The 22,927-nt window shown below is 41.3% G+C and overlaps 1 protein-coding gene across 1 annotated transcript in view; it reads left to right on the top strand.

The window, feature by feature from the left end:
* The first annotated feature begins 557 nt into the window (after positions 1-557).
* LOC137072755 (B-cell receptor CD22-like) overlaps positions 558-22,927 on the top strand; it is a 47,108-nt gene continuing 24,738 nt past the window's right edge. The window contains exons 1-7 of the mRNA XM_067440678.1: positions 558-894; positions 8,688-9,032; positions 10,169-10,417; positions 15,718-15,975; positions 17,149-17,406; positions 17,552-17,809; positions 17,905-18,147. Coding sequence (XP_067296779.1) covers positions 825-894; positions 8,688-9,032; positions 10,169-10,417; positions 15,718-15,975; positions 17,149-17,406; positions 17,552-17,809; positions 17,905-18,147 — 1,681 coding nt within the window. The 5' untranslated portion in view covers positions 558-824. The remainder of the gene's footprint in view (positions 895-8,687; positions 9,033-10,168; positions 10,418-15,717; positions 15,976-17,148; positions 17,407-17,551; positions 17,810-17,904; positions 18,148-22,927) is intronic.

The following is a 22,927-nucleotide window of genomic DNA, read 5'->3' as shown; positions in this document are numbered from 1 at the left end:
GCTCTATTTCTATTCGGTAGTCACTTCCTTGTTTATAAAGGGGTGGCATCACTTGCTACTATTGTACTATCAAGTTATTTCCTGTGCCATGGCTACACAGATAAACCATCACAGATGATCATATAACTGATCTCTAACTCATTGCTTTCTCATGTTTATCTCTAAAAATGAATTGTTTAATCCTGATATACAGAACAAGATTATAATAGTGCACCTTTACAATGTTCAGTGCTCAGTATTATCAGCTTCTGTCATTCTGACTTGTGTGTTCCTTTAACTTTCCCTTCAAGTGATCAATTTTATTTGTGATCATCTCAAATGAGGAAAATGTATCTTTCTGAATGACCTGCACATCAATGTACTATAATTATCTACATATAAAGGAATTATATTTAAATTAAAAAAAAAAATGTTTTAGTTTGCTGATGTTGCTCTCATGTTAAGGCGCAGACAATTATATTTCCGCCCCTGGGCTTTAAAAAACAGTGTTAACCACACAACGTCCATTAAGCTAAAAGTGTATGTGTTAAACCGTCAGTCGTTCAGTCGCTGTTGATCTGATGAGCTTCAACACGGTAAGACAAACACACTCTTACTTAAATGAAAACTGATGATTATTTCTATAGATGAAGCTCATATAACACATGATTCCTGACATGAGAAATATCTTCTGTTCATCTAATGATCAGTTCATTCACACACACTGATGTTGAGCATTAATAATCTCCAGATGTGCAAAGATCTCACTAACACTAAGAGCTGTTTAGGGTGATGAACACACACTGTTTATGAGTATATGAGTGATGTTTAATGCTGTATTATAGATGTATTTTATGCTGATGTCGGTCAGAATGGCTCCTCCTCTTCCTCTGATCTTTCTGCTCATGATTCACGGTGAGGCTCTAATTATATATAATTTTCCTTTTAAAAACCCTATAATGAGTGATTAATTATGGAGCCAGAATGGTGACGTTAAAATTTGGCATCACAAATTAAAATTGTCATTGAAAACAAAAGCAAAACTGAAAAAGGAAACATTGGCATTGAAAACAGTTGTATTGGCATTGAAACAAGGCACTGAAAAAATAAAATTATTAAAATATTACAATCTTATTCTTTTATTGTATTGGGATTTATTTGTATTTTTCAATGACAATCTTCAGATTTTTTCTTCATGTCACTCTTTTTCAGTGACAGTTTTTTTTTACAATGTCAGTTTTTTTTCAATGTCACTGATTTTCAGTTTCAACTTTCTGTCACTGTTTTGGCGTGGAGAGGGGCGGGGTCTGAGGGGAGGGGTAAGTAGAGCGTAGTTTGCATATCATTGCATATAGGTATACTGAAGCCGTCACCAGCTCTGAAGCCGCATGACAGATGTCCAGTTTACCGGGAACTTCCAGAGACACCCCTCGCTGCAGCCTGTAGCACGATGACGTTGCTGGATCAGATCCAATACGTACTGGATGGTGGATCGTTATGGCAATGTCATTCATACCGATCTCTGGGTTAATTTATAATGCGTATGCGCTAGTCTTGACATGTATGATCAATATTGTATATAGATGATGTTCTATTGTGTAGTTGTAGGCTATTACTGATAAATAGTATTAAGTAATTATTGATGAATAAATCTTCTTTTCATAAATGTGATGCCTAAATTACATAGTTTCGCTGTACATGCATGCAAAACAGTTACAATTTTATATTCTGATCTTGCTGTTGAGTGGAAGGAAAAATGAGTCAAGTAATTGTCTCTGTAATTTTAATCCTCAAGGTACAATGCAACACGATCTGTAAAGAGCTTAAAATACCAGTAGCCTACACCTTCAAGGGAAAATGCAAAACGTGTGTCCTGATGAGCATGTTATTAATCATTATTTTTGCGCGAGCGGTTTGAGTATTTATCTATCCAGCGAAACTCTCCTGTGCATTCAATGATGTCCCCAAAACTCTACTGCGCATGCGTGTTTGACGTCATCCAATTGTGAATGAAACCCCCACGCATGCGCGTCCAGTACGCGTTGGATCTGATCCAGTACGTCATCGTGCTTCAGGCTGCAGCGAGGACTTCTTGGACTTCCAAGCCGCAAGTCTGTTTTTTTATCTGCCATTTACATGTTTATTCACGTGCAACCTGGCCGGTTTGCTTAACTTTTAACGGCCGTTATGCTGTTTTTTTTCCCCCCCGACGTCAACTGAAACATGTAAATTACTAACGCCGTGTTGGCTAACTTAACTGTGGTTAATGCAGGGTCAAATATAAACACCGGTCACCATATGCACAGAATAAGGCTAAAAGTCTGGTTTTGCAAAAAAATAATTAACGTTAGGTGTCTGTCGAGTACATCACAACAGTGGCTAACAGAAACATAGCCTGTGACGTTAACACTGACATGATAATCAGCGGGGCGCCGGCTATGTAACACTACTGACATCCCCAACCACACACACACACACACACACACACACACACACACACACACACACAGGAGAGCCGCTTGTTCGGCTTAAACGCAGCGTTACACAGTAACTCCTAGGGCCGCGAATGTGCTTCTATCTGTATTTAATGGTGCTCATGTGACGGCACTGGATTCTGCTGTGCTGGTGTGATACTGCTGAACGGTTTGCGTTAGCACGTTTATGAGGTCTTGTGCAGCAGCACAACTAAATTAAATACAGATAAAAGCACACTCGCGGCCCTAGGAGTAACGTCTGTCTCCGGTGTGTGTGTGTGTGGTTGGGGATGTCAGTAGTGTAACTTACACAGCCGCATTAACCACAGTTAAGTTAGCCAACACGGCTAATGTTAGTAGGCTAATTTACATGTTCCAGTCGACGTCGGAAAAAACAAAACAGCATAATGGCCGTTAAAAGTTAACCAAGCCGGCCAGGTTGCACGAGAAAACATATAAATAGCAGATAAAAAATATAAAAAAAGACTTAAACTTGCAGCTTGGAAGTTCCCGGTAAACTGGACATCTGTCATGCGGCTTCAGAGCTGGTGACGGCTTCAGTATACCTATATGCAATGATATGCAAACTACGCTCTACTTACCCCTCCCCTCAGACCCCGCCCCTCTCCACGCCAAAACAGTGACAGAAAGTTGAAACTGAAAATCAGTGACATTGAAAAAAAACTGACATTGTAAAAAAAAACTGTCACTGAAAAAGAGTGACATGAAGAAAAAATCTGAAGATTGTCATTGAAAAATACAAATAAATCCCAATTCAATAAAAGAATACGATTGTAATATTTTAATAATTTTATTTTTTCAGTGCCTTGTTTCAATGCCAATACAACTGTTTTCAATGCAAATGTTTCAATGCCAATGTTTCCTTTTTCAGTTCTGCTTTTGTTTTCAATGACAATTTTAATTTGTGATGCCAAATTTGAAAGTCACCATTCTGGCTCCATAATTAATGAGTAGTTTTCTGTGGTATGTTTTTGCTTTTAAGGCCCTGTCCAGACTAACAGAGATATGTTCAAACCGCAGCTTTTTTATGCAGTTTGGCCATTCCTCCACACGCAAATGCTAAAACCCAAACTTTTTTTGAAAACTTTGAAACTCTGATCACACTGCTGCCGTGTAGCCCGTGAAACCAGCGATGTTGGCTATCTGTTGGTTTGGCATGCTTTTGACTGCACATCATAGCGTAGTTTTGCATTTTCATGTGGATGCAATTTTTTTTAAAACAGAGGAAAAACTACCTGTGTACATGTCGACTAGGCCTAAAGCACAAGGTTTTTGGTGAGACATTACCATGAGACCATTTGTTTAAACAATTTCCAATAGTTTTTTGGGATACTGCATCCCAATGTCCATACTATCCATCCTAAATATTGAGATTTGTGATGTTGTGAGATTAGTGTGTTAAGGGGTTAAGGCAGTTAAGTAGAGTGGTTTATATGAAGGGGTTTATTTAATGTTATCCATGTTATTTTCCATCTGCAGCATCTGGCAGATAAACATTTTACAGTAAGAAATAACATGAAATGTTAACTAATGATTACTGACAGGTCAGTTTACAGTGTTTACGGTTTAGGTATGTCCCAAAGCTTCAACTCTTCGGCTACACACTGAAAAGCATGTACTTTTTCTTTACAAAAAGAGCATACATATGTTTAGGGTGCAGTGTAAGTAGGCAAATTGCTAATTTGCTAGCCAGTGTTTGGTGGTTTAGGGGAGGGACTTTCTCACTCATCAGAGCATTTGATTGGACAAACATCCGTATCGCCAGACCATCAATAATTTTGGCTCATTTTCTCAGAAAACATTAGGTGTGTCTGACATCGCCTGTGGTTGGATGTAAGCGAACAAGCCTTATGTGGAGATATTTTAGAGGTTTATGTGTCAAAGGACTTTGTTTGCAATAGAAAAATGCACTATGGCATTAATTCAGCGTGAGCAGAGTAGCAAAAATAGACTCAGCCCAAAAACGATCGTAGCACTGCTGCTTCTGCTCTGCTCCTGTCTGCACCTGTATTCCAAATATTTGGAGCATAGTGGCTAAAAAAAAGAACCACCAGATTGTTTATGAACTACTTTATATTGTGACAGAAGATTTGCACTATAGGACCTCAAACAAAGATTTGGGACGTATCTTGACAGACAATCTGATATGTATAGAGGTGCCAGATCATGCAATGTTTTATAAACCAATACAAGAACCTTAAAGTCAATCCTTTGATGACCTGGTAACCAATGTAAATCAAATAGAACCGGTGTTATGTGCTCTCTTTTTTTTAATTCATTAGTACTCTGGCAGCTCCATTTTGTATTATTTGTATCTTTGCTATAGAGCCCTTAGGTAAGCCAGTATACCATTACAATAATCAAGAAGAGGGAAGATTTTTTCTTTTGGATGAGGTATAGTATTAATTTCATAATCAGAAAATAAACAAAAATGATCTGAGATTGTTAAATCATTATTTTCATTTAGATTACAGTTTTTTTTTTTTTCAATCGCCAGCAGGCGCTCTAAACACAGACTCACACCTACAAAACACAACTGGCCAAATGGATAATTTTCTTCTCAAAAACACACATTGTTAAATATATACTAACTCTTCATTTCGAAATAGAACACATCTTTCTCTGCACACACTAACTTTACCAAAACAATGGATATCTGACTCAAAATAAAATGATTCTGTCATAGAATAACACTTATTTTCACTTCACAGGGTACATGAAATCAATCAAAGAACACCAGGTTTCAAAATACTGGCTATTGTTAACAAAAACTGCATAGACATTTATGTTTCAGTTTTAAAGGTATTTGCATGCAAAACAACAATTCACCGTTTCCAGTAAAAAGCAAATCAGTTTTTTTTATTTGCTTTTTACTACAAGAGGTACAGTAGAAACACGGTATGATAGAACAGAAAAAGTTTTACAGTATTGCTTACAGTGAACAAAATATCCATGAAATACACAAGAGCATTATAAACAAAAAAACATCAGCAAAAAGCCCAGATATAAGGGAGGGAAACAAAAAAAAAAAAATGTGACATGCATTACTGTATGACCTTATTGACATCTCAAGTGAGAATCTGATTTGAAACAATACTTACCGGTTGGTTTGTTGAAAGATGGGTATAATGGAGGCAACCGTTGACCGCCTCAGATTGGGCTGCACTCTTTCACCAGCCTCTCTTAGTGAAAGACCGTGGTCGATTACATGGTCAATGATAGTGGCACGTATTTCATCACTGCCTACTGTTCTGACAGCCCTTGGAATACCACCACCACACATTCTTACACCTCTACCTTGCCCTTTCCTTGGGGCTGCTCTTCTCCCTGCTCCTGTCACTGCACCTGCACCTCTCACTGCTCCTAACCCTGCTCCTCTCACTGCACCTGCACCTCTCACTGGACCTGCTCCTCTCACTGCACCTGCATCTCTCACTGGACCTGCTCCTCTCACTGCACCTGCTCCTCTCACTGTTCCTGCATCTGTCACTGCACCTGCTCCTCTCACTGCACCTGCTCCTCTCACTGTTCCTGCATCTGTCACTGCACCTGCATCTGTCACTGCACCTGCTCCTCTCACTGCACCTGCATCTGTCACTGCACCTGCTCCTCTCACTGTTCCTGCATCTGTCACTGCACCTGCTCCTCTCACTGCACCTGTTCCTCTCACTGCACCTGCTCCTCTCACTGTTCCTGCATCTGTCACTGCACCTGCTCCTCTCACTGGTCCTGCATCTGTCACTGCACCTGCTCCTCTCACTGTTCCTGCATCTGTCACTGCACCTGCTCCTCTCACTGCACCTGCTCCTCTCACTGCACATGCTCCTCTCACTGCACCTGCTCCTCTCACTGCACCTGCTCCTCTCACTGCTACTGCTCCTCTCACTGCACCTGCTCCTCTCACTGTTCCTGCTCCTCTCACTGCTCCTGCTCCTCTCACTGCACCTGCTCCTCTCACTGTTCCTGCATCTGTCACTGCACCTGCTCCTCTCACTGCACCTGCTCCTCTCACTGCACCTACTCCTCTCACTGCACCTACTCCTCTCACTGCTCCTGCTCCTCTCACTGCACCTGCACCACTCACTGCACCTGCACCACACACTGCAACACTTACTGCACCTGCACCACTCACTCCACCTGCATCTCTTATTGTAACCTGCACCTCTCATTGCACCTGCATCTCTCCCTGGCCCTGCTTCTCTCACTGCTCCTGCTCCTCTCACTGCTCCTGCATCTCTCACCTGCACCTCTTCCTGCACCTGCACCTCTCACTGCTCCTGCATCTCTCACCTGCACCTCTTCCTGCACCTGCATCTCTCACTGCACCTGCACATGCTCCTCTCACTGCTCCTGCACCTATCACTGCTCCTGCATCTCTCACCTGCACCTCTTCCTGCACCTGCACCTCTCACTGCTCCTGCATCTCTCACCTGCACCTCTTCCTGCACCTGCATCTCTCACCTGCACCTCTTCCTGCACCTGCATCTCTCAGTGCACCTGCACCTGCTCCTCTCACTGCTCCTGCACCTATCACTGCTCCTGCATCTCTCACCTGCACCTCTTCCTGCACCTGCATCTCTCACTGCACCTGCACCTGCTCCTCTCACTGCTCCTGCACCTATCACTGCTCCTGCATCTCTCACTGCACCTCTCCCTGGCCCTGCTCTTCTCCCTTGGCCCCTTGCTCTTACTCTTCCTCATCCAGACATTACAGCGTTTGTCTTTTTCTGTTTCCAAAAATATCACTCCTCAAAATTCTCCTTTTACTGTTTTCACGAGTTCACAGTGACATCAATTAAATAGAGTAAAGATTATGTGTATTTGGCGTGCTGTCCGGGGAGGGCTCCGGGCTCAGAAATTTTGCCCGAACCCAGAATCTTTTTTCACTTAGCAAAGGAGCCGTAGATGTGCTATTAAAATCCTTTCTCACTATCTGTACCAATTTTGATTCCCTTCTATGATTATTTTGTTTATTTTTATTGTTACTTAAAGAAACAACAACTTCAGTGTTTTTAACCTGTGTGCATCCTTGCTCTAAAATATGTTTCAAAATAGTACAGCTAACAGGGAAGTTAGATACTTGTCATAGGTTATTCAGTGCTGTTTCAGTGTTTCGCAACAAGAAATGCGCTCCATTCCTACTGGGATGTATACCGTCTTCACGATAGAATCGTGCCCTCTCCCAAAAGAGATCCCAATTGTTAATGAAACCCACGTTCTGCTTCTTGCAGAAGGATTCCAGCCAGTTATTTAGTGTAAATATTCTGCTGAAGTATTCATCACTTCTTCTATATATTGGTAATGGTTCAGGTGTTGTGTTGCGCAAAGCTTCCACCAGTTCATTAAAATCCTTTTTTAAGATTTCCAATTGTTGGTGTTTAATGCTATTCACTGCAGTAACAGTTTGTCCACTTTTTTATCCTGGTTTAGAAATACTGGGATGTGGGCAGCAATGTCATGTACCCGAGCTCCCGGGATGCAATGTTTTTGCACAGTAGTCTCATTTGTCTTCATTTCTAGTTGTCGGGTGATAAACTTGCCAATGATAAACCCTTTACCTAGTGAAACAAGTGATGTAGTATTTGGAGCGTTTGCTGACGTTGAGATCAAACGTTGGGAATGTTGTCGTTGTCCTAGCTCTAAACTGGTATTTCCTCTGTTGTTATAGCCAAGGTTCCACTCATTCCTGTTCCTCTCATGAATGAGAATTCCCGGTGTAGATGTTGAAGGTGCTTCACAGCGGTGCTCCCGTAAGGTATCCACGACCCGGGATATTTCCAACAAAGTTTTCCATTCACAAAGCTGAGAATGCTTCTCCAGTAGTTCCTGTATTTGTGATTCTAAGACTTAGAGTTTACCCTCAATTGAGCATATCTTATGATCTCTTTGATTGATTGAGCAAAACTCTTTCTCGCAAATCTGAGACTCGCAGCGCTGCCACATCAGTGCTGTCGCCATGATGTATGCTCATAGGCCTAAAGCATCTGGACCTGGAATGTGCCAGATGTGGGCCAGATCTGGGATGACAAAATGTTGCAATGTGGCTTAATATTGTTTTAATGGTGGCTTGCTGTTTGGATTATCAATCAATAGATTCTGAGAAGATAAGCTTATAATATATATTTTCACTATTTTCAAGTAGTGAAAAATATTATGTCTCCATGCTTTATTGTAACTGATAAAATTTTCATATTAATGAATTCTGTGTTTCAGGAGTTTCTAGTGCTGGTTGGGGTGTGATTTACAGTCCTTCACGCATCTGTGCACTAAAGGACTCAACAGTGATAATGAGCTGCACTTATACATACCCTACTGGACATCAGATCATGAAAGTGTTCTGGACCAAAGAGTCTGTAAAGGGTATAGAGCCTCCAGATCTGTCTGAGGACCCTGAATATAGTCAGAGGCTTCAGTATCTGGGAGATGAACAGAAGAGCTGCACCGTCAGACTGAGTCATGTGACACTGAAGGATTCACGCGAGTACTATTTCAGATTCATCACTGATAAACCCGATAGAAAATGGATTGGTAGACCAGGAGTGACTCTTAATGTCACAGGTGAGATTCATGAGGTTTATGTGTTCTTCAATGCATTGACTTGAATAATCAGTGTATGATTTTTTTTAGATTTTTTTTAATATAAAACAAGGAAACACCCTGCTTATAAAAATACCTGCGGACCAGGCCTAACTAATCAACTATGAATCAGTGTTGAAGTTAACGAGATAATTACGAGATCAATTTAGTGATGATTGGCCATTAGTGATGACACCTGATGATAACAATCAGAATCACTGAAAGAAAGAGTCACCATGTTTTAGTCACCATTATGGTGATCAGTATTTGCTTTGGTTGGAGACTCTTGACTGTTTAAATGTAGTTTTTGTGCTACTGCCTCAACAGCAAAAAGTGTTTATAAAAAACTTTTGTTATGATAAAGAAAGTATGCAGACAAGTATCTACAGATGGTGGTTATGTTTTGGTAGTACCCTGATTATATGGGTGTTAATTGTACTTTTTTTTTTTTTACAACACCCTGTGATATTCATCAGAAAAAAATGCTTTGAAATGCTATATTTTGTATTATTATTATTATTATTAATATTATTAGACACACATCAAGAATCAGCTTAATAATTTCAACAATGGTGACAAACAGCATATTTAGATTAAAAAATGTTATTCATGCTGTGACTCATGGATGATTTTTGGTCACCCAGAATACATTGCATCATGCTTTTTGATGGTCACCATTGACATGTATACACTGATAAATGACAGAGTAGGTCAAACCTTTTTAACTAGAATATATATATATATATATATATATATATATATATATATATATATATATATATATATATATATATTTTTTTTTTTTTTTTTTTTTTTATGACAGATCTTATGATGTAGAACAGGGGTAATTACTTCTAATTAGAAATCAAGGGTCAAGAGCCCAACTAAAGCAAACACTAATCACCTTGGATAGAGTCACAGATTGTTCTCTGTGCTCTCCTTGCCATAACAAAATGTGTGTTCTGAAGACAGTTAAAGGAGTCCATCATTAATGGACAATCACTTAATTAATCACTTAACTATCTCTGCTTCTGACTGCACTGAGGAGTGTTAATTAACACTGAGGGTTTTGCTATATAGATTTCACATTGTATATATAATGTGTGTGTTGTGTTCAGATCTTCAGGTGGAGTCTCCTGAGAGAGTGACAGAGGGAGATTCAGTCCGTCTGACATGTAAAAGCAGCTGCACTCTGACTGACAGAGGAACATTCATCTGGTACAGAAACTCACAGCCATTAACTGAGAGAAGAGACGGAAACAATGAACTCCTGCTGCAGTCAGTCAGAAGAGAGGATGCAGGCAGATATAGCTGTGCTGTACACGGACACAATCACATCTCTCCTGATGTTTATCTCAGTGTCATGTGTGAGTATATGTTGCTTAATTTTCTTTGAAAATCTATGACAGAGTGACAGGCTTTTATTTTAATGTAAAACTAATCAAACGACAACAACAAAAACCTCCCATGGGGGAAAGCACAGTCTGCAAGGCACACAGGCAGCACACATTGAATACTGGGAAAATAAATATGCTTAACCCCGGGATATTGACGTTCTTTTAACCCATGATAAAGAAACATAAAAAAAGCTGGTAATGCTGTTTGTGGAGTTGTTTAATCCTCCTCTACCGAGATCTTCAGAGATGTTTTGTCTTCTTTTATCATCAGTTGATTTCAGGCTGTGTGGCTTTAGTTTTTAGTTGTTTGTTTAATTTTCTAGCATTATGTTGAACCAACATAATAACATTAATTCAATGTTATGATGAACAAGCAGTCTTAGATTCTATGACAGTCCAGAGTAGAGTGCCCTCAGGTGGTAATCAGGGACACTTGCACTGGTAAATTGCATAGACAGTAAAAGAAATGGACCGAGCAATCCCATTGCCTTCAACGGTGAAATAATGAAGTCAACCTAGGGGCACTCACTTCCTGATGGCTGAGCGAACTGCGCAGGCTCAGACTGAGCTTGACGACGTAGATGTGACGTGAGCCTCCTGTCTGACAGCTGTAGGTCTTCTAGTAGATGTGGAAAGTGAAAGCTGAATCACATTGTTTAAATATTTTCTCCCATTGCTTTTGGCTCACTATGGGCTTCTCCCCATTCTTCTCCCTTGACTTTATCAGACTTTATGTCTCCACGTCCCCCCGACTGTCTCATAGACAGTAAAAGATTGCCTGCGAGCGTCTCCTCAGGTCTATACGGTAATTTCTCAACTGTGCGACAGTGTCGCGTTGGTTATGACGCAATCGTTAGCCTATTTTTACAAAAACAGCTTCTGCGGGGCGATAGTGTAAGATACAAGGTAATGAGGCCTTTTATACATTGTCGTGTTTCTTTAGAAATAAACAATGGACAAATGGAGTCTTTAAACGTCTCAGATGTAAAGTTATTCACTGTCAAAGTGACTCAAAAATGAATGGGAGTCAATGGGATGCTAACAGCAGGTGATGGCTTGGTTAGCAATGGCAGCCCCTAGGGGTGGAACGCTTTCCGAGTGCTAGATTACCCCCTTGGTAAATTGTGACATAAACTCAAAGGAACATCTTCTAGACGCTCCTAAACTTGTCCAGGAAAGAGGTATGACCCGGGGATGGGATGGAGGGCAAGGCACATGGAGCAGAAGAGGGCCTCGAGACCAGGGCGAAACAGGCTGGGTAGATGACCAGGGTGCTCCAGGCCGGGCAGGCGGCCAGGGCAAAGAAGACCAGGCAGATGACATGGGTAAAAGGGCTGACCATCACAACGGAGCAGACAAGTTTGAAGACCCCCATGGCAGAACAGACGGCCACCACAGTAAAGCAGATGGGGTTGAAGACTGCTACAGCAGAGCAGACGACCACCAGAGCAGAGCAGACAGGTTTGAAGATACACATGGCAGAGCAGGCTGAGCAGGTGGCCCAATCGGAGTCCTCTCTAGACTTGGGACAGGAGACGGAGTCATCTCTGGACTTGTGACTGAAGGCGGAGTCCTCTCTGGAATTGCTACAGGACCCCTTGCTGGATGCTGGTCAGTGGCTGGAGTCATCTCTGTACCCTGGACGTACACAGGAGTTGTTGCTGGACTCTGGACGTACACAGGAGTTGTTGCTGGACTCTGGACATGGACTGGAGTTGTCGTTGTACTCTGGACATGGACAGGAGCCATTGCTGGACTCTGGATGTGGACAGGAGTTGTCGCTGGACTCTGACGTACACAACAGCTGTCGCTGGACTCTGGACTTGGACAGGAGCCATCGCTGGACTGTGGATGTGGACAGGAGCAGTCGCTGGACTCTGGACGTGGACAGGAGCTGTCGTTGGACTCTGGACATGGACAGGAGTTGTCGCTGGACTCTGGATGTGGACAGGAGCTGTCGCTGGGCTCTGGACAGAGAAAGGAGATAGAACTGGGTTCTGGACAGAGACAGGAGATGTCACTGGGCTCTGGATGGTGGGCATGGCAACCATGATGGCTGGAGACCTGGGCATGACGAGATGAGACTTTAAACTGGCAGACATGAAGGAACTGCTGCATTTTTCATCTGAGTCTCTCACAGTGAATGCAGAGCCACTTACCTGAATGCATTATCAAGGAATTCACTCAGGGACCCTTGAGGACCATCACAAACAAGTTTGGTTTGTAACTGTTTGTTGAGTTCTTGGCAAAAACAAGTAAATCAAAATAAAGTATGGGAGGTTGGTGAAGTTTGCAATGTTCACAAAATCTATGATGTGGTCCGCGAGTGAGTGAGTTCCCTGGTGTAGACGGATGAGACCTACTGCTACATCCATGCTGGCAAAGTCTTTTGTTATAAACTTTTCTGAGACAAAGGCTGAGTATCTAAGTGCAGTATTTATTGAAGGGTAATCCACAATCGTAGTCAAAAAAAGACAAAAGGTCATATACACAGGCAAGCAGTCAAAAAATCAACCAAGGCAGGAGAGATAGGCAAAAGGGTAATCCAAGGAACAGGCAAATAATCCAAGATCGAGAGACAAGAAACCAGGGAGAATGCTCAGAAATGCAGCTACGCATTTCTCAAGACTTTGCAATGAATGAATGAGATTACTAATGAGGTAATGAAGTCACATAATAGGTAAAGTAAATGAGACACAGGTGGATGTAATGGTGGCTGATGAATCCAATTAAAGAATTATGGGTAATGCATCTTAGATGGTATAACAGTCCAGAGTGGAGTGCTCTCAGTTGTTAATCAGGATCAGGAGTGACAAATTATTTAGAAGCAGACCGGAACCAACTCGTATGAATGTGCATACGTTTTATTTAACTAAAACACAAACACACAACTACTCTACGCAAACATACACGCAAGCACAGAGGACACATACACAGGTATAATGGAAAGTGGCAGTGGCTGGGAAACAGAGGAATGAAGCTTTGGAAAAGAGTCTAACACATGGGAGAACCATCAGTTATGAATACAAACTCCTTTGACTGAACAAAGGGGTTTACAGCTTTAACTAACTACACAGCAGTTTTGTATGTTGTACTTTACTTGCTTTTGTCTGAGCTCTTGAAGAGCATCTGCATACAATCACAGGATAAAGTCTTGATAGTTTGGTCCGATGGTGTTGCAGTTGCAATCGATTCGTTCCATGTTGAGAAAAAATGCGACAGTGACCTTCCAATATTAATTAGGAATATGAATAGACAGAGATATTACAATATATTAAATATATGATAAAAATCATCCACTTTATATTTAACAGAGTAAAATTGATAGAAATAACATTTTCCATAAAAACAACATGCTCTATAAAACTGTAAATTCTTTAATACCATTTTACAAAAACAATTACCTGCACAGAGCAGTAAAGAATGAGAAAGTAGTGAGCACAAACGCTTCTGCTCCATCTATTCTAAACACATTTCACTTGTTAAGAAGCACATGGAAAATAGCGCACATGGAAAGATCGAATTCATTAAAACTGAAATAAAACTATCAAATACACAAAAATATCAACAGAAAATACTCTAGAGGTCAATTATTGTTCATAATAATACATCATCTAACATTCAACATAAAACTTTTATTTTTAACTTTTAATACAGAGCTGCAGCAGAAACAACTCGCCAACATCAGTTCTCTCAAGCTCTGCTGCAGATTGTTCGAACACAGTTAACTACAGCGCCACCAGCACAGCCAATAGGCAGCATGAACACTTTACAGCAGGATTTACTTAAAGGGGTGGTTCCGTGATTTTTCTTGGCTTGGTTGTGTTTATGGGTCGCAGTGTAACATGTCTTCATACTTACATACATTGCGAAAAACGCAATGGTCTTAGATTGGTTAGATGGCCAAATGTAGTTTCCTGTATTTGGCTTGGCGTGCCAAGCACAGGTTATCCGGAAATGCCACGCCCCTTCCTATTATGTACAGAAGTCACATCTGCGGAGACTAGCAAGGGTTTATGATGTAACCAGCCCGGGAAGAAGCTCGTTGTAGTCCAAACCGGCCGTTTTTGTAGGCAATAAACTGCCACAACTTTAAAAGACAATATCTCAGTTTGCATTGAACTTTCAGCACTGTAATTTTGCAGGTACTGTTTATAATCAAGCAGCAACATTACACACTAACTAAAGTTAAAAAGTGAAATTGCATGCAACCACCCCTTCAAAGAATCCTTGAACTATGATATTTATCCCATTACATGAGCATTCATATTCTGATAAATACAACAAACACACTGTGGTCTATAAGAAACTGATGTCCAGCAAAGTTTGCGTTATAAAATAATGAATATTTATATAGGCGACACTAGATAGATGGGCTCAGATTAACTTTTTATTAATGATATTAATGATAGTAATTACCATTAATATTTATGATAGTAATTATAACATTCTATCAATTCTTTCAACACATAACACTATACAACATAAAATGACAATATACAAACAGTAATGATACACAAAATATACTGGGGAAATGCATGTTTGTTCATTTAAAATATTGTCAGTGAATTAGTGAATAGAATTGAGTGCATGTTGGTTGTACTGTTATCTAATTTTAGAACAATCAGCCCAAGCGTCTTTGAAGTGTATGAATTAGCACCTGGGTATTAATTCACAGTGGAGAAACTAGACAATACAGAGCCTGTCTGGTTTCTTAATGAGATTAAATTGTACAAATCATGTTTGTTCAGTCCAATCGCTACAACTTGTTCCAAAAATGTCTGATACCGATACTTAATGGAAAGGATGCCTTCAAGGGTTTTATAAAGTAATTGCCTTTGCAGTTGAGTGGATAAATTAATAAATGCTGGATTAAGAAATACTACCATATGGCACCTGGTCATATTTATTTTTAAATATTTCTCATGTAGATCCTCCACTGAAACCTGTGATTTCCATCCGTCCATCTGGTGAAATAGTGGAAGGAGATTCAATGACTCTGAGGTGCAGCAGTGATTCAAACCCTCCTGCAGAAATTACCTGGTTTAAAGGAGGAATGAGTTTGCAGTCTGGTGATACCTTCAGCATCACTAATATTATGTCTGAGGCCAGCGGAGACTATCATTGTTCTGCTAAAAATAAACATGGATCTCAAGCCTCTGCTTCTGTAAATGTGAATATCATGTGTAAGTCTGCCTTTAATTTTACAAAGTTCTGGGAGATTGGAATTTCTCACAATGCATGTCATTTGATTCTTTTTGTCTTTACAGATCCTCCAAAGAGCGTCTCAGTGTCCATCAGTCCATCTGGTGTAATAGTGGAGGGAGATTCAGTTACTCTGAGCTGCAGCAGTGATTCAAACCCTCCTGCTCTGAACTTCAGCTGGTTTAAAGGAGAAACGATTGTAGGATCTGGAAGAATCTACAGCATCTCAAACATCAGCTCTGATGACAGTAAAAAGTACAAGTGCAAGTCCAGCAATGAACATGGAGAGAAATACTCTGATGCTGTGACTTTAAACGTCATCTGTGAGTTTATTGTAAAACCTACGGACACAGCAAAAACCCAAGTGAAACACCCAAGAGTGTTGAAGTAAATGAGATAATTAAGTAATTAATTGAGTGATGAACACCTGTTGCTAACATATAGAATCACTAAAGGAATGTGACAGAACTTTTAAGTCGCTATGGGGATCAGTGTTTGCTTTAGTCAGGTTTTTGACCCTTGTCTTTTTATGTTACATTTTTTCCGGCTTCTGTAACTGAGTTATGTAAGCCAAACAAACTAAGAAAATGTTTTTATCAGGTGTTATTTTTGTGTTTTGACATAATCATCAAGCTGTGAGCTGAAGCGCTGATCTTATTCAAAGGCTATGGTCTGTCATTTAGACATCAAAAACTAGCATATAAATCTCAACAATGATTCAGTGCATTTTGGGTACACCAATCAAAACTCATTGGTGGCTCCCAGTATGCATTGCATCATGAATAAATAATGAGCCGAATTTTCTTAGCAATTTATTTTATTCTTACTTATGTTGATGTGACTTTTTTAGTAGCTTGTTTTGTGATGTTCAGTGTTTATCTGTTTATCTGAATATTAATTATATCAGCATTGTTGAGATTTATATGTGTCTAAAAAAAGGTTGTTCACACCTTTTCTGTGCTAAATATCATGCTTTAACATCACTGGGCTGTTAATTAATAATGTTAAGTGAACATATCAATATACTCAGATGTTGGTCTTAAAATTATATCAGTTAATCAGGTCTCTACATGAGGATTATGTTACTATCAAAAATGAATCAATACCTGAATACATTACTATGCGTTGTGGTTACCATAACAGATGTATTTTAAAAATACACAGTTAAAGCAGACAATGATTGTGTTTTGGTTTTTAAAGTCAAGGGTAATGAGCCCAACTAAAGCAAATACTGATCACCATAATGGCGACTCAAAATTGTGACTCTTTACTTCAGTGGTTCTGCTTGTTAACAGCAGGTGTTCATCATTAATACTCAATCATCATTGGGTGTGGAATCAAATAAACTCTAAGAAGAGTTCATTTAACATTGGGGCTTTTGTATAGAACATTCCAGCATGTTTATAATGATTTTCCCCAAACACAAGTAGCACAAAAATATCTTATGATCCTTATCACAATAAGTTTGATGACCTATTTAATTTTGTCTTTTCTAGATCCTCCCAAGAGCGTCTCAGTGTCCATCAGTCCATCTGGTGTAATAGTGGAGGGAGATTCAGTAACTCTGAGCTGCAGCAGTGATTCAAACCCTCCTGCTCTGAACTTCAGCTGGTTTAAAGGAGGAATGATTGTAGGATCTGGAAGAATCTACAGGATCTCAAAGATCAGCTCTGATGACAGTGGAGACTACAAGTGCAAGTCCATCAATGAACATGGAGAGAAATACTCTAATGCTGTGACTCTAAACGTCATGTGTGAGTTTATTATAAAACATAAGATGCTGTAGAATATTTCAGCATGTATATTATGATTTTCATCAATAATTAGTTGCACAAAAAATGTTTTTTTTTATAATCCTTGTAATACTAAGTTTATTGATTGTTTTTGTTTCTGTTTTAGACCCACCCAGGAGTGTCTCAGTGTCCATCAGTCCATCTGGTGCAATAGTGGAGGGAGATTCAGTGACTCTGAACTGCAGCAGTGATTCAAACCCTCCTGCTCTGAACTTCAGCTGGTTTAAAGGAGAAACAATTGTAGGATCTGGAAGAATCTGCAGCATCTCAAACATCAGCTCTGATGACAGTAAAAAGTACAAGTGCAAGTCCATCAATGAACATGGAGAGAAATACTCTGATGCTGTGACTCTAAACGTCATGTGTGAGTTAATGATGTTTCAGTAACTGTGGTAACAAACAGATAAGCAAACGAACAATCCCAGAAGAAGATTATACAGTTCATTTTGTCTGTTTTAGATAAACCCAGGAGCGTCTCAGTGTCCATCAGTCCATCTGGTGTAATAGTGGAGGGAGATTCAGTGACTCTGAGCTGCAGCAGTGATTCAAACCCTCCTGCTCTGAACTTCAGCTGGTTTAAGGAGAATGAAACCTCAGCTGTTGGATCTGGACAGAGTTTCAGTGCCCTACAGAGTGGACGCTTCTACTGTCAGGCTCACAATCAACATGGATCTCAGAGATCAGACCCTGTAACTGTCACAGGTGAAGCTTTTATTAACACACTCCTGTATCTTCACATCATTCATCAGTTTGGAGAGTTAATCATGAGGATCTTCCTCTTTCAGTTCATCATGGTGCTGGTCGGAATGTGATTGTGATCACAACGGCATCTGGAGGATTATTCTTCATCATCTTCTTTATTATCCTGTTTATAATGTAAGACAAATAAATAAATAAAAAACTGCAGTGATTGTATAAATCAACTTTTAGTCTATTGTAAGAAATGTCTCTGCTGTTTTTAAAGATTGGTAATAATTAAAAACACAACTTTCATATTTCTCTTAATTTAATATTTAATATTGTCCATATGCTGTTAATATCTGTCATTATAACAGGAAGAAACGAAGGAGTGTTAAAACTGAAGATCTCACAGTGAAAGAGGTAAATCATCCAGACACAACACGACTTTACAGAAGCAGAACATCAACCAATCAGCCGTTATCTATGTTTCAGACTATATCTAAGACTATATCTAAAAAAAAAAAAAAAAAAGCTCAAAATGTTAAAATGTCCTGAAACATTTTTTAAAACATATTAACACCTGCCGTTGACAATCATAATCACTGAAGGACAGAGAAACACAAGAACTACAACTGACTTCAGCCACAGCTTTAGATTAAATCAACTGAAGATAAAGAAGACATTAAATCTCTGAAGATCTCATCAGAGGATTAAACAACTCCACAAACAGCATTACCAGCTTCACACATTACTAACCAGACTGACTTTATTTCTGTCAGACGACTACAGAAGCTCTTATTGAGAATTAACAGAGGTTAGATCAGGGGCGTTGTCTGCGTATGGCAAAATATGGCATATGCGATACCCTAGCATTTAGACAAGCAGGGGAAATAAACGGCTTATTTTGCTTCTCGTAGTTCTGTTGAAGCTTTGAAAAGTAAATGTAAACTTTACGCCGTGTTCTAGTACGTAAGTACGCCGTTCTTACGCCAGACGTGATGCAAAAAGATTTTCAACGCAAACCAAACTCGATCTGAGATCAATCAAAAATCACAGCTAATCAGGGATGCGTTTCCCAAAATCATAGTTGCTAACCCTTTAGTAACTTAGTTGGTTGGCAATGGGAAATTGCATTGCAACCAACAAAGTTGTTAACTTAGTTAGCATTTTTTGCTAACTTAGTTAGCAACTATGGTTTTGGGAAACGCACCCCAGAAGAGTGGGCTCTCTGCAAGCGCACTGACTGCATTCGCAATCAAATTTAGTACAATATCAGATTCCTAAATTAAATCATACATCATTTTAGCATGATTAAAAATACATACGGAGTGACTCAAAAAAAAAAATGTAATAATAGAATATACTTGTTTGTTCACCTTGACAGTTTGAACATAGTTGCTTCCTTTAATTTATTTTCAAGATCTGAGGTAAATTATCTATAGTTGTTTTCAGTAAGGCAATGTCTACAAAAGTTACGAAAAATGATATTCAAATCATTTTATTTTATTTTAATTTTAAAAAAGTACATTATATAAAGAAGATAATCTGCACTTGTTGTATCTTGTATGTTGTTCCGGCCACAATGCTGCAGAAATAAAAACAGCAAAATATATATTTTTTTCCTCTTGTCATGTTTGGTAAGGACACATTGAAAGCTTATATATTTCAGTGTTTGCATTGTTGTTAAGTCTGTTGTTATTTATTTATTTTTTTATTTAAAATAGTTTTATTTGAAGTCACCATTATGGAGATCACTTTTTGAATTAGTTTGGCTCTTGACAAACTACGCTATTTATTTATTTATTGTGCTAATTTGTGATATAAGTCCTTCTGTCTCTCCTGTAGATCTCTGATCCCAATGAAGACACATATACAGCTCTTGAGCTCAAGTCCATGACCTCTGACCTATATGACACACTCGCAGTAAGTGAGACGTCAGCGTCAGATCCTCCATCACAGGTGATCACATTATATTTTTCAGTTGTGTATTTATAAGATTTTTTTATGGTCGAGGAGGATTTAACTGTCTCGCCCCACTAAGGAACCTGACGACCAGGTCGTGCTTCCCAACCGACTTACCTACATGCGTGACAGTGGAAATAGCAGCAATGTAACCGAGGGAGGAGGGTGACAGCCTACGCTCCAACCCCTGCTACGGGAAGGAAAGCACAGACGTGATCGAATACCTTCGGGGATCTTCTTTGGGAATAACACCAATCGACGAACAGGTTCCACTTCAAGGTATAGGCCTGTCTTGTAGACGGTGCTCTATCCGAAGTGATGGTGTTAACTACCTCTTGGGGTAAGTCACCTAGAACCTCCGCATCCCGTCCAGGGACCAGACATGAAGTTTCCAGAGGTCTGGACACGGTTGCCAGAGGGTGCCCCATCTCTGAGTTAGAAGATCTTTCCTCAGAGGAATCGGTCAAGGAGGGGCTGTCGTGAGGAGCATGAATTCTGGGAACCAGGTCCGGTGGGGCCAATACAGGGCCACCAACAGGGCCTGCTCCTCATCCTCCCATCCTCCCTGCCCTTGCACAGTGTCTGTGCAAGTAGGCTCACTGGTGGAAAACGCATATTTGCGCAGGCCCAGAGCCAGCTGTGCACAATAGCATCCGTGCCAAGTGACCGTCGGTCAGCGAATAAAACCACTGGCAGTGGGACGTTTCTGGGGAGGCAACCAGGTTGACCTGTGCCACCCGAACAGAACCCAATCAGCTGGACCACCTGGGGGTGGAGTCGCCACTCTCCCGGGAGCGCAGCTCATGACAGCTCGTCGGCCACACGGTTGCGCTAACCAGGGACATGAATGGCCTAAAGCGCCTCAGACACTTCTGACTCCAGAGAGGGAGATGGGGAGGGGGGGGGGGGGGGGAGAGTTGCGACATGTCGCAACAGGAGCATAGACCACCTTGGCGGTTGATGTACGCAAAGGTCGCATAGCCGAGCCTGATGGTCCGAATGAACCAACGGGACGGACTGGGAGCTCTAGCCTGGCTCGCAGGGACCGAACAAGTGGGCTCATCAGGACCACCGGCATCGACCCACCGTGGGGCAGCGAGGTGGAATACAGGCACCGGCCTGGGGCAGCTGTCTGCGAGCACTGTGAGAGACTACCGCTGAGAACGCTGCGCTCCCGCCGGGCACTCTTCAAGGAGGGTGCCTCGGCTCGTGTTCCCCGCGGCTCTGTCCCGCTGCTGCCGAGGCAGAGCGGAGGCTGCAGTCGTGGGGTTCACAATTGGATGTTGCAGAGGGGTACGTCTAGTGGCTCCGTACTGGCCGACCAGAGTATGGTTTTCGGACCTGATATCTCTCCTGGAAGGCTCTCCGATGGAGATTCCGACCAGGAGGGATCTACTCTCTCAGGCGGACGGGAGATTCCTGGACCCACGCCCAGAGTTGTGGAAACTGTGGGCCTGGCCTCTGAGGGGTGCCTTCCACGTCCCTTTGGGTGGAGTGTCTTTGGGAAGACACCCTCTAAATACACGTTTCCTCCGTGGTACTTTAAGGTTGAGGCCGGTGGTGCATTCGAGGGTCCCGACCTGGGACTTGGCCATTGTCTTGCGGGGCTTGTCTGAGCCTCCGTTTGAACCCTTAGAGGAGATTTCGGACAAGTTCCTCACCCTCAAAACTATCTTCCTTTTGGCCATCTCATCTCTCAAAAGAATAGGAGATATTCAGTCCCTGTCAGTAGGGCCCTCATGCCTAGAGTTTGCGCCGGGGATGGTAAAAGCTTTTCCACATCCCAGGCCGGGTTACGTCCCCAAGGTTCCTACGAGCCCACGGGGCCCATTACTCTCCAAGCCTTTTGTCCTCCTCCTTTCACGACATCAGACCAGGAAAGATTAAATCTGCTGTGCCCTGTTAGGGCGTTAGATACATATGTCCACAGAGCTGCCCTGTGGAGAAAGACCGATCAGTTGTTCATCTGTTTCGGAGCCCCTAAGAAAGGGGCTCCAGTATCTAAGCAGAGAATGAGCAAGTGGGTTGTCGAGGCCATCTCACTTGCTTATGAGGCGGCCGGGCAGCCGTCTCCACTGGCTGTCCGGGCGCATTCTACCAGGGGTATGGCTGCTTCTAAAGCACTTTTGTCGGGGGCTTCCCTCCATGATATTTGCAATGCGGCCAGCTGGTCGTCTCCGCTAACCTTTGTCAGGTTCTACGAACTAGATCTGGCATCTACTGTTGGGGCGAAGGTACTCTCGTAATTGTGTGCGCTTTGGCTTCACACATACGAGACACTTGGTCCTATGGCGATGTGGGTATAAGCGTTCTCACAGCGTTTCGACGCAGCTCGAGTTCCCCGAAAGGGAATGTCTCGGTTACGTATGTAAGCCTAGTTCCCTGAGGGAACGAGACGCTGCGTCGCTCTGCCATACTCCCGGCGTGTCCGTGATCACTTACTTCAGGCTTTATCAGAAGCTAGTTCCTGTTTGTTTTCGCGGACGCTTTATAGCTTCCGGTCGATGACGTCATCACGCCGACGATCGATCGATCTTCCGATGGAATGGTTCTACACGCGCTTCACGATGCATTAACGCAGAGGCGTTCTCACAGCGTTTCGATGCAGCGTCTCGTTCCCTCAGGGAACTAGGTTTACATACGTAACCGAGACGTTATGATCGCATTTGGCCCCGTTGTAAGGCATTTGAATTGCGATTAAAACGTGATTTTCAATATTTTGAAAATCAAATTTTATTGATGGAATATTAAATGGAAAATTGTGTCTCACAAACTTTATTTAAATTTAGTAATATCAGATGTGTTGGAACATTTTTAGATTTGAGTATAGTTACACTAG

The sequence above is a fragment of the Pseudorasbora parva genome, chromosome 4 (genome assembly GCF_024679245.1).
Source record: "Pseudorasbora parva isolate DD20220531a chromosome 4, ASM2467924v1, whole genome shotgun sequence".
Taxonomy (NCBI): Eukaryota; Metazoa; Chordata; class Actinopteri; order Cypriniformes; family Gobionidae; genus Pseudorasbora; species Pseudorasbora parva.
The sequence above is the reverse complement of the archived record's forward strand: the minus strand, read 5'-3'. Positions and strand labels throughout refer to the sequence as shown.